The sequence below is a fragment of the Grampus griseus genome (assembly GCF_964374135.1).
Source record: "Grampus griseus genome assembly, chromosome: X".
In the NCBI taxonomy this organism is placed as follows: domain Eukaryota; kingdom Metazoa; phylum Chordata; class Mammalia; order Artiodactyla; family Delphinidae; genus Grampus; species Grampus griseus.
Window position 1 is genome coordinate 39,075,627 of NC_138999.1, and position 13,269 is coordinate 39,088,895.

The 13,269-nt window shown below is 38.7% G+C and overlaps 1 protein-coding gene across 1 annotated transcript; it reads right to left on the minus strand.

The window, feature by feature from the left end:
* Positions 1-6,247: 6,247 nt before the first annotated feature.
* On the minus strand, positions 6,248-7,141 carry LOC309839889 (geranylgeranyl pyrophosphate synthase-like; the record flags this gene model as incomplete). Its single annotated transcript, XM_082681865.1, has 1 exon — positions 6,248-7,141. Exon 1 carries the CDS (start codon positions 6,986-6,988, stop codon positions 6,248-6,250), a length of 741 nt encoding a protein of 246 aa, XP_082537991.1. The 5' UTR covers positions 6,989-7,141.
* Positions 7,142-13,269: the final 6,128 nt, after the last annotated feature.

A 13,269-nucleotide genomic window follows, 5' to 3' on the forward strand; every position in this document is an offset into this window, starting at 1 on the left:
TGGATTTATATATGTACAAGAACACTGCACACCCACTTTAGCATACTGATTTTCTTCAGGAATGGAAAGGAGAGGAAGGGAACAGGATAAAGCCTTAGCTAAAGCAGAATCTTATTCTTTTTTATTTTGTTTTATTTTATGAGAATAAAGTCAGCAAGGCCAATGTTAATGTTTGTTTTTTTTGTAGTAAAGGGTATACAAGTGTTGATTAGTCTGTCTCTTCGTATGTTTTTAATGTTCTGTAATAAAATATTTTAAAACTGACAAATCTTTATTCTTTTTGATTTACACCATGTCAAATAATAAATGGGACTTTTTTGTCTTGTTTCCCACTAAAATAATTATTTTGGCATAGCATAAATAGGGCCAAAGTCACACATCAGCTAGAACACTTGAGCATTGTTGACTATTCCTTTAAAAATAATTCATTTAGAAAAATAAAGCTACAGGCAATATCTTACTTTATCGTCATCTAAACATTTGCCTTGGCATATATAAGAGCCTAGAGTCTCGTGAATGTGTGATTGTAAAACCTGCAGAGTTTCAGGCCTGGATTTAGCATCTAGTTCAATATCCAGACAGGTGAGGAATTTTCCCAACAAACAGACCACAAACAAAAATATGGTTTGGAAAAATCTGGGGTAGAGGGTAGGGTGACATTTGTGGAGGCTTCCACTTTCCTAGGGAAAATCCATTTTCTCATTGCTGTTGCAAGCAGTTCTAAGACAATGCTGTTATTTTAATATTACTTTTGAGCATTGTCTTGCTTTTATGTTAATTTAAGAAATAATTCATTAGAATGGCTAGTACCCACTTGAAGAAAACACCCATGAAGTATACTGGAGCCACAATACCAGGTCTTAAGACGCCTATAGACTGAAGTAGCTGAGAAGACAGACTTCCAATACAATTACTATACTGTACAAATCAGCATCCTCAGGTAGGTTTAATTACGATCCCCGCCCTCCTCCACAGTGGGTGAGATTTCCCGCACTCCCCACAAGCCCCAGCCCCCCACTTGAAAACATGTGACCTAAGCAAATTTTGGCTTTGCAATATCAAGATCAAAAAACAAATGGCTAGGCCATGAAAGCATTATGTAGCATCCTAAGAATATGTCTATTTGCATCAACAGAGTTTCCCCCAAGAGCTCAAACCCCATTACAGACAGTGGAGTTGTTGTAAAACATGAAATACACATAGGATTGGCAAGGAAAGAAATGTATCACGGGTTTTTCCTTCTTCAGAATTAAAGCTCTAAGTTAGACAGGGGGAAGACAAATGCGACTGGAGCTCTGAATTATTCTTTTTTATTTATACACTTCAGCAGTTCATTGTTGCCTTATCTCCTGGAGGTTGAAACTAATGAGAGTCTGAATAATTTCATGTAAGTCAAGAAAATGGAAACTGGATATGTTTGGAACAGTCCTTACATAAAATATGGTTGTTTTTATTGCTTTTAACTTTTGCTCCGTAGACTATCTTGTTAATTCAATAAAAAAATTTATGAAGGTGAATGAGTAATGTTTGTAAGTTTCTTTAAGCTTCTTGGATGAAAGGGGCTATTTAAAACCAAAGTATACTGTGTTGCATTATTATTTTATTTCATAAGCTCTGCAGCATAAAATGTTGCAAATAAAATCTCTCAAGGTTTTCAGGAAGATGAACATTATCTTCCTAGTCTTGGGAATAGACGTTCAGGCTTTTGTGAAAGTGGCAACTCCTATTTTTTGTTGCTGCTCAAGTTTTGTGTGCTCAGAGGCAGATGCTGACAGGTGAAGTTTTGTTGAGGTTGTGTGCATGGAGTGTGTGTGTGTGTACTCAGACGAGAAATGGGTCACACACAGGATGAGTCAGACATTCGATTAGGTGTCAGTTTATGATCAATATTTATTTGGGGTTGCTAGTGTGCACTGTTATTCTGAAATTGGTATATTGTTTTAAAAAATAGACAATGGGGGGGGCTCATTTTCAGGGTCCAGAAATTGACAAGAAAAATTTGTGCCTTGTCATCTTGTGACATCAGTGAAATTTATATGTCATGCTCCAGAATGAAATCACTCAACAAAGATAAACTGAATGCCGTTATGAAATTCTCACATCATAATGGCAAGCTGTGTTCGGTGAATTAGGAAATTTAATACAAGTTGAATACCCTGACTGAGTTCAGGAAGTGAGGAAAGGAGGCAAAGCAGACGGGCATCAAAAGTTAAGTAACTACAATAGATGCCATATGTCAAAAGTTGCCAAATGAGTAACATGAGTACAGGCTATGTGTTCAGAGGCAAAGGTGGAGAAGCCGCCAAAGAATCCGGGCTAAATGGGACGGCAGAGTCATCAGAGGGTGGGCCAGTGGGAGCTGAGGTTCTGGCTGGAATGCAGTTTTCAGGGTGGGAATGGCAGAGGTGAACTTGGACATTTAGCTTGATAATATATCACATTGAAATAATATCATAAATTGTTCTTCATTTTCTTCCTCAATTATAATTATCATCAATTATTTATTTCCATTAAGTTCTCTCCCTTTTCAGTTTTTGTCCTTAAGTCTCTAAATATGAATATGTATGTTGTGTCTCCAAGACACAGTTGGTCTTGCTTTTTCAATAAGCGCAAAAGAACAGGTGGTGACAAGCAATCTTGGTTGATGATGATAATGTTTAAAATATTTTATTTTACATTGAATGTTTTCCTGATTCTCCATCCAACAGGCTTATGACACTGTCAGCAGCCCTGAAACACTTCATATGTTTGTTATATCTCTTTCTAATTCTTTCCATCTTAATAGGCTGAATCGGCTGTCAGCAGTCTTGAATGTCTGATTGAAAACAAAATCAAACAGATATGGAGAAATCAGAACCCTCATACATTGCTGGTGAGAATGTAAAATGGTGCAGCTGCTATGGAAAATAGTTTGGCGATTCTTCAAAATGTTAGACACAGAGTTACCCTATGACCCAGCAATTCCACTCCTAGCTATATACCCAAGAAAATGAAAACATACATCCACACAAAAACTTGTACATGCATGTTCATAGCAGCATTACACATAGTAGCCAAAAAAAAAAAGCAGAAACAACCCAAATGTCTATGAACTGATGATTATTCAACCATGTGAAGGAAGAAGTACTGATACATGCTATAACATGGATAGGCCTTGAAAACATGCTACTGAGTGAAAAAAGCCAGTCACAAAGGATCACATATTGTATGATTACACTTGTATGAAATGTCCAGAATAGGCAAATCTATAGAGACAGAAAGTAGAGTAGTGGTTGCCTAGGGCCGGGGGAGAGGGGGTTTTGGGAGGAATGGGGGAGGATGACTGCTAAAGGGTTTCTTTTATGGGTAATGAAAATATTCTAAAATTAGATTTTAGTAATGGTTGCACACAGTGAATATACTCAAAACCATTGACTTGTACACTTTAAATGGGTGAATTGTATATTATACGATTTATATCTCAATAAAGCTGTTTTAAAAATCAAACACAGTAAGATTTTAAAAAACCTTTTCTTGCTTGGTATTTTGGCTCTTCCTCTTGGTAGTCTCGTCCTCCTGCTGATGGCCATACAATAGCTGATATTTTATGCCACATAATTTCCTTTATAATTTCCCTGGATCACATATTTTGATTCTAGGCCCTTCTGGAACATTCTTGGTAACCTATCTCAGGGTTTGATTTCTCTTCTGCATCAAAGGATTAAAAGGAATAAAAGGAAACAACTGCACTTTTATAAACTCTTCTTTATGCTTGGAAATTGAAATTGGTTTCTTACCAAATGTGGTATCAGGGGAATGACATTATTTTTACAATAGAAAACCCAATACTTCTGATAAAAGCTAAGAGTTTATGCTTTAAATGAGATAAGACTATAAAATTATATGTGTGTTTTTTGAAACAAGCCCACTAGAATGTACACTTCTAAGAGGATCTAGCACCTTCCAGCTAGTCTTTTTATGAAGCTTTTTATTAATGCCAAGATTGATGAAATCATTGCTCAAACATTTTTGAAACTCTTATTTTGTTAGGTTTGCCTCCAAATCATGATATGTAATTTTTTTAAATATCCTGAATGGCAATACATTTCTGTTGTTTAATGGTGATTTCATTTTTGGCAATAGTCAAAAGCCACCAAATGTTTGATAAGTAGGTCAAAAGACCAACCTGAACAATATTTTTTAATGTCAAAAATGAAATATGACTGTAGGATTATGAAACTTTTCTTTCCCCCGTAACTCAAACTAAATCTGAAGGCACTTTAAGAATATGAGTTTCAAAAAAATAATTTGAGGGCTTCCATGGTGGAGCAGTGGTTGAGAGTCCGGCTGCCGAGGCAGGGGACATGGGTTCGTGCCCCGGTCCGGGAAGATCCCACATGCCACGGAGCAGCTAGGCCCGTGAGCCATGGCCGCTGAGCCTGTGCGTCCGGAGCCTGTGCTCCGCAACGGGAGAGGCCACAACAGTGAGAGACCCGCGTACCGCAAAAAATAATAATAATAATAAATAAATAAAATAATTTGAGTACTGACAGTATTATTGGAAAGAGCCTCTGGCTTCTCACCAGATACAATGTCAGGGACTTTACACAGATTATTCCAATAAATCCTTCCAGTAGTTCTGCAGGGTAAAAATTATCCCCATTTTACTGATAAGGAAACAAGGTCAGGGACTTCCCTGGTGGTGCAGTGGTTAAGAATCCGCCTGCCAATGCAGGGGACACGGGTTCAAGCTCTGGTCCAGGAAGATCCCACATGCCGCGGAGCAGCTAAGCCCGTGCACCACAACTACTGAGCCTGTGCTCCAGAGCCCTTGAGTCACAACTACTGAAGCCCGCACACCTAGAGCCTGTGCTCCACAACAAGAGAAGCCACTGCAATGAGAAGCTCGTGCACCGCAACAAAGAGTAGCCCCTGCTCTCTGCAACTAGAGAAAGCCCGCAGGCAGCAACGAAGACACAACGCAACCAAATATAAATAAATTTATTAAAAAAAAAAAAAAAGGGAAACAAGGTCAGAGAAGGTAAACAACATGTCCAAATAAACCCAGCTCTCCTGAGGCAGAGCTGGTCCTCAAATCTCCAACCTGCTGATTCTCCATGGGGCCAACTGGATAATAAATGCTCTTGCATTAGTTTTAAAAATTATTCACTTTACCCTCCTACACTGTTGGTGGGAATGTAAGTTGGTGAAGCTGCTATGGAAAACAGTATGGAGGTTCCTCAAAAAACTAAAAATAGTGTTGCCATATGATCCAGCAATCTCACTCCTGGGAATATACCCAGACAAAACTCTAATTCAAAAAGATACACGTACCCCTATGTTCATAGCAGCACTATTTACAATAGCCAAGACATGGAAACCGCCTAAATGTCCATCGACCGATGAACGGATAAAGAAGATGTGGTACATATATGCAATGAAATACTACTCAGCCATTATAAAGAACGAAATAATGCCATTTGCAGCAACATGAATACAACTACAGATTATCATACTAAGTGAAGTCAGAAAGAGAAAGACAAATACCGTATGATATCACTTATATGTGGAATCTAAAATATGACACAAATGAACCTATCTATGAAACAGAAACAGAATCAGGGACATAGAGAAAAAACTGGTGGTTGCCAAGGGCAAGGGGGTGGGAGAGGGATGGAGTGGGAGGTAGGGGATAGCAGATGTAAGTTTTTTTTTGTTTTTGCTTTTTTGCTTGTCACTGTCAGCTTTTTCATGGAAGACTTTAGTAAGGGAGTTTCCAGGGAGAAGAATGAGCTATTCTAAGCAACAACATTTAGGAAGAAAGAGGAGTTCCTGTGGTCGTTGGGCCAGCTAGCTATAGAAACTGGTCCCAAGTAGTCAATGGCTTGGAAATGGGGTAGATGAATTGCAAAATGCCCACATAATACAGTTAGGAAGTATGTGGATAAAAGTTCCTAGAAGCTGAAGTCTTCTTTATGGACAGAATCAACAGAATGTGCGTGGCAGAGTTGGCCACAACATCCCATCATAGCACATTCTCACATCCAAATCAGACTTATTTATATGTGCCTCCTTGCGATTCCTTCAACTTGGTACTATGCTGATTATCTGTACACAGGGATTCTACATTGAACAACCTCACTCACATCACCACTATCACTCAGTTTTTGGAGACCAACAGCTTGGTCCAAATTTTTCAAAAGGCAATAGGCTAAAAGACAAAAAAAAGTCAACTAAGCTATCAGACCTAATCGAGAATGGCTTAATATTATTCATTCTCTTCTTCGAACATTTTACTTAAGTGTTTTATTAGCGCTACTAGCTCAGGGTTCCCACCACATGCATCAATTTGTTTATAGGCTTTAGATTCAAGCTTTTTAAGAGTATTCCGAGTGTATTCAAAAGAACCTACTTTCTTAAGATAATGTACACAGTATTTTTTAATATCTATGTTTTCGGTTCTCTGGTGCAAGAGATTCTGCACCTGGGTGGTTTCAGGCCTCCACCAGATAGCATGAACAGTAGGGAAGGAGAACTTTCCCTCTGTTAGATCTTCACAAAAGCTTTTGTTTTCACTATATTCTTTGGAGTGTAGATTAGCATAATCATCCCTAATTTGGAAAAACAGCCCAGGTGTATTCAGCAGTGGCTTTAAATCTTCTTTATAATCAGAGAACAACTGCATGAGACCTACTGCTAATCCAAATAGTCCTCCTGTCTTTTGCAGGACCATTGCTTTATATTCTTCTTCAGTGGGACATGTGTAATTATCCCTCCAGTAGGTATCTAGGCCTTGTCCCTGATGGAGTTCTAAAAGCTGGCGAGTAAAAAGCTTTACTGCATCTGGGTGATCAAGGGTTAAGACTTTCTCTAGGTCAAGAAAATGTACATAGTTGGCAGAATTGATGACAGATGGAATTCCATAGATGCTGTGTGCCACGGGAAAGCCACGTCGGAGTTCTGAGCTGTCTTCGACATCATCAGTGAGTAAACTGGCATTATGCAACATTTCTGTCACTTCAATGGTAATCTGCAGCTTGTCTTTGGGAACTTATAGCCAATGATTAATTGTCTGTGAAAGTTTGCTTCTCACTTATTTACCTGGTAACTGAGGTAAGTACTTTTAAGTTTCTAGAAGAATTCTTTGGGCTGGTTCTTGAGTCTTCTCCACTCTTTTTAAATTTCAAAGCTGATGGTTCGAGGATGATATCACAACTTTCATGCTGCGAGTCTGGGAGTAGCAGTCCCCAGCATCAACTTCCCACCTTAGAGTTCAGAACAAGGCTCCCCCGGACTCCTACATGAATCCCTCCCCTCACTTCACCATAGAACTCTCCGCCCTGCTCAGCTGCCAGCGACACTGAATTACTCAGTGCAAGAAAATGCGCCATCCCGGTCACACTCCAGATGTAAGATTTTATATATAGGATGGATAAACAACAAGGTCCTAGTGTATAGCACAGATAACTGTATTCGATATCTTATGATAAACCATAATGGAAAAGAATATTTTTTTAAAAGAATGTATATATATGTATAACTGAGTCACTTTGCTATACAGCAGAAATTAACACAACATTGTAAATCAACTATACTTCAATAAAAAATAAAATAAATTCTGGTTTCAATATTTACTAGGTATGTGACCCTGGACAAATCACTTAACCTACCCATGTCATGATCTCTTCATCTGTAAAATGGGGATGATGATAATGGCATGTACTGCACAACTATGAAGATTAAATGAGTCAACTTAGAACAATACTTGGCACATAGGTACTACTATAAGTGCTCACTATTGTTATTACTCTTATTAATTCCAGGAATCCATGGCTCCAAAGTCAAGTGGTGGTTCAGCTACCCTCGTTGTGGCCTTGCTAAAGGATTTTAAGTATTGTTTTCTTTCTAAGCCAAACCTGCTTTCTAGTGGTTCTAGTGGTATTCATTCAGGCAGTCCACGTGCCGATTACAAGAAGATGTTATTTGCATTTTACCAGATTACAGGAATCAACTCAATTAATAGACCTCATTAATTTCTGACTCTTAATCCATTTACACTAGTATGCTTATTCCCTGGATGGACAGTTCCCCTAGCTATATTCATCGTTTTAATTTTATTATAGGTTTTAACATTATCTTCCTAATACCTTTCTTTGGCCCTGCTCCCTTAGGCTGTGTTTTCTGATTTCGTAAACCGAAAAGCACAGCGTTGCATGACACGTGGCATGGGCGCCTCCCAAGGAGCTCAGAGAAGAAACATGGCAAAACCTCACAAATCTGGATTCCACTGACTCTGAACTTGTGATAATTTTGATGCAGCGTAAATGAGAAGTTTTTGGTGTTATTAGAGGAGAAGGTGTTGCACTTAAATTTTGCCAGGTTGAATTTATTTTCTAGTTCTAGGTCTGAAATGAGGAGATAAGAACGGAAGCTTGAAAGGGCAGAAAAGCCCCATTTCCTTGAGGAAGACTTAGCCCAGTTTCCAGCTTGGACGTACACACAGCAGGTAGAATTAGGAAATAAAAATTGTAAACCACTCCGAGAGGAAAGCCAAGTGACTAATTTTTTTTTTTTTTTTTTTTTTTTCGGTACGTGGGCCTCTCACTGTTGTGGCCTCTCCCGTTGCGGAGCACAGGCTCCGGACGCGCAGGCTCAGCGGCCATGGCTCATGGGCCCAGCAGCTCCGCGACATGTGGGATCTTCCCGGAGTGGGGCACGAACCCGTGTCCCCTGCATCGGCAGGCGGACTCTCAACCACTGCGCCACCAGGGAAGCCCGCAAATGACTAATTTTTTAAAAGATATTTCTCATATTTTAATATAATAATACAACTTAGCATAGAAGGATAGATAGTTATTATGTCCTTATTGTATATATTTTTTAATTATTTATTTTTTTGAAGTATAGTTGATTTACAATGTTGTGTTAATTACTGCTGTACAGCAAAGTGATTCAGTTATACATATATGTACACATTCTTTTTTTAATATTCTTCTCCATTATGGTTTGTCACAGGATATTGAATTTACTTCCCTGTGCTATACACTAGGACCTTGTTGTTTATCCATCCTATATATAAAAGCTTACATTTTCTAGCCCCAACTTCTCACTCCATCCCCCCCAGTCCCCTGCCCCTTGGCAACCACCAGTCTGTTCTGTCCGTGAATCTGTTTCTGCTTCAGAGATAGGTTCATTTGCGTCATATTTTAGATTCCACATATAAGTGATATCATATGGTGTCTGTCTTTCTCTTTCTGACATACTTCACTTAGTATGATAATCTCTAGTTGAATCCATGTGAAACCAAGATTTAAATGTGTTCTAAACCCTTAAACTACACGGCCTCTCTTCATCTATGCTGCCTCTGTTGTGAAGCAGGCTGGCAAAGAGGACAGGGCTGGCAGCAAAGGACAGTCTCTTTTCCATGGGTCAGAAAGATTTTGCCTGATGCTATATTCATGAACTTATCTGGAAAATAAAAAGGATGAATCTTCAAACACAAATGGTTGGAAGAATTTGCCTTCTAATGAGGAAAAAAACAGTCTTTCTCCCCTTGCTAATTGACTCCCTCGTGGAGGACTGCATTATTCCACCACGTCCTCCCTCCCAGTATCCATACCCCTTGCCATGTAACTTTGCAGTTCTTCTCACTAGGGATGGCGTCTACTTCTCCTTTCCTTGACCTTAGCCTCAGCCATGTGATTCACTTTGGCCAAAGGGATATTAGCAAAAGTGATACAAGCAGGGGCTTGATATGTACTTGCACAGCTGGGCTGCTTTCCTTTTCTTGGTCATCTCCATGAGGATAACATACTCTGGGGAGCCGGCTGGTCCAAGAAGGAGGAGAGGCAGGCAGAGCAGACCTTTGAGCCAACCCCTGCTGAGCCCAGCCTGCAGATGTGTGAGTGAAAATAGACGATTGTTGTTTTAAGGCACTGGATTTTGAGGTGGTTTGTTTTACAGTAAGATTGTGACAATAACCGATGGATAACCCTCTCATTTGCTTTTTTATTTTAGGTACCAATTCCTCCCACCCATGAAACATACTCAGACACACTCACCTATATTTAATTATAGCAAATACAACCATCTTTTCCTCTTCCATCCCCTTTCTCCTTAATATGGCTTTATACCACCACACTCATCTTTTTTTTTCCTCCTTAGTACTTCTGACACACTTCTGCCTGATCCGCCACCACCTCTGTGATGGGATTGGTGGCACCGTGACCCTGGAGGTAACACAACTGGTCACCGTTCCTCTCTACCCTTATGTACGCTGCCGTCTTACTGGTAAAATAATTCAAACAAGTATCTTCAGAAGGAAAATACAGAGGCCAGTTTTCAAAAGCCAACTACTCACTGATTCTCTTAGTCTAGTTTATGAAGTGATTCTAAGGGACCGTACAAAATTTCCAACCAGTCCGAACTTAATCAATCACCACCTGTCCCTTGTCAATAAATGTGCCTATAGCAGTCATGACATTTTGGTGGAAACTTCAGTCACTCTTCTAAAAGGATATTGTGCTTAAGTTACTCTTCCAGAAGTATTTATATTCAATTTATGTTTAAATAATTTCAAACACACTCAGAAAAGTTGCAAGAATAATACAAGGAAATCCCAAACAACCTTCACCCACTTTCGGCAATTAACATTTTGCCACATTTGCTTTATCATTGTCTTTTTCTTTCTCTATTTTTTCCTGACCCTTTTGAGAGTAAATTGCAGATATCACGTCCCCTTGCCCCTAAATTCTTCAGTGTGCATTTCCTAACAGCAAGGACATTCTTTTGCATGATCACAGCTAAAACTTAATCTTGATTTCATGCTGTAATCTGATATACAATCTGTATTTGAATTTTGCCAATTTTCCCAATAGTATCCTTTATGGCATATTTTCCCCTTCTTTGGATTCCCTGAATCCAATTCAGGATCATAGATGGTAATTAATTGTCACATCTCATCTCTTTAGCCTTTTTTTTTTTTTTAATGTTTTTAGTTCTTTTATTTATTTATTTTAAATTTATTTACTTTTGGCTGTGTTGGGTCTTCGGTGCTGTGCGCGGGCTTTCTCTAGTTGTGGGCGAGCAGGGGTTACTCTTCATTGTGGAGTGCGGGTTTCTCATTGCAGTGGATTCTCTTGTTGCAGAGCATGGGCTCTAGGCTCGTGGGCTCTGGAGCGCAGGCTCAGTAGCTATTGCGCAGGGGCTTAGTTGCTCCGTGGCATGTGAGATCTTCCCGGACCAGGGCTCGAACCTGTGTCCCCTGCATTGGTAGGCAGATTCTTAACTGCTGTGCCACCAGGGAAGCCCTCTTTAGTCTCTTTTAATCTAGAACAGCTCCTTAGCCCCTCCTTGGCTTTCATAAGCTCGGCATTTTGGAGTAGTTCGGGCCAATTATTTCCTAAAATGTCTTTTAATTTAGTATAATCTGAGGTTTTCTCATGGTTAGATTGGGGTTATGCATCTTTAGCAGGAATACTACATAGGTTGCATTCACATCTTAAATTCTATTTCTAATTGTGACGAAAACAATATGTAATATAATTTAAAGACTCTAGCAGGTGAAGAATTATTACTGAGAGAGGGAAAAGTTAGCCATTCTCCCTCTATTTTAAGCCAGTATTATTCCTCTGTGGTATATTCATTGTGCTCTAGAAGAATAGTGCACTTTAACAAGAGCTGTCCTGCAGTAATTACAGAAAGATTTTGGCTCTGTAAAAACTTTCTAAATGTTAGGGCCACAGGATGATGGTTTCAATTTTGTGAACTCCCTAACTCTGAACACCTCTGCTGAGGAAGGCAGGGATGCATGGTCATTTAGGCATCAGACCAGGATAGTACTAGATGACCACTAAGGTGCTTTCTGACCCTGACATGTGTCCAGGAAAGCTAAGGTCTGCATTCACTCTAACTTTCTAATTGCAGGCAAGGATATCACTCTTTGAATTAACAGGAAATTTTTTAGTATATTAAGAGTCTACATATCATATGAAAAGATGCTCAATTTTCTAAAAAATTAAAAAATGCAAATTAAAACTGTGCTAAGATGCTATTTTTTACCTATGAGGTTAGCAAAAATCTAAAAATTTAATAACACCCTGTGTTGGTGAGGACATGGGAAAATAAACACACTCATGTATTACTGGTGAAAACACAAATTGGTATATAACCTCTCTGGAAGGTAATTTAGTAATGGCTATCAAAATTGTAAATTTATTTGCCCTTTAATGAGCAACTAAGTTTGGGGGAATTTATTTTACAGCAATACTTGCACACATGGAAGATGATATAAGTACAAGATTACTCTCAATGAAGCTCCATTTGTAATTGCAAAAGATTAAAAACAATGCAAATGTCCATCAGTAGGGAACTAGTTAAATAAATGTTTATTTACTCATCCAATGGAATACCATACAGATGTCCAAAAAAGGGTGGTAGGGGGAAAGCTCGCTAGGTACTGATTTAGAAAGAGCTCTACATAGCAACACTATTAATAGCCAAGACCTGGAAACAACCTAAATGTCCATCGACAGATGAATGGATAAAGAAGATGTGGTATATATATATATAATGGAATATTACTCAGCCATAAAAAAGAATGAAATAAGGCCATTTGCAGCAACATGGATAGACCTAGAGATCATCATACTAAGTGAAGTAAGTCAGACAGAGAAAGACAACTACCATATGATATCACTTATATGTGGAATCTAAAATATGACACAAATGAACATATCTACAAAACAGAAACAGACTCAGACATAGAGAACAGACTTGTGGTTGCCAAGGGAGAGGGGATGAGGGAGGGTGGGATTGGGAGTTTGGGATTAGCAGATGTGAACTATTATATATAGAATGGATAAACAACAAGGTCCCCCTGTATAGCACAGGGAACTATATTCAACATCCTGTAATACACCATAATGGAAAAGAATATGAAAAAGAATGTATACATATGTATAAATGAATCACTTTGTTGTACAGTAGAAATTAACACAACATTGTAAATCAACTATACTTCAATTAAAAAAAGAAAGAGCTCTAAAATATATTAAGTGAAAAAATACAAGTTTTTATATGTAGCACCATTTTTATACTATTCTATCTTTGGTATAAAAGGGAGGGGACTAAAAGTCGATATGTATACTTGCTTGTATGTCCACATATAAACTAAGAACCTTAGTGAGGGGAGTTCTTGGCAGATGGTGGTCAAGGATTAGCAAGAGGCTTTCACTGTCTATCCTTTGTACTTTCAGGTTTTTGAAACACACAATGCATTACCTATCCAAA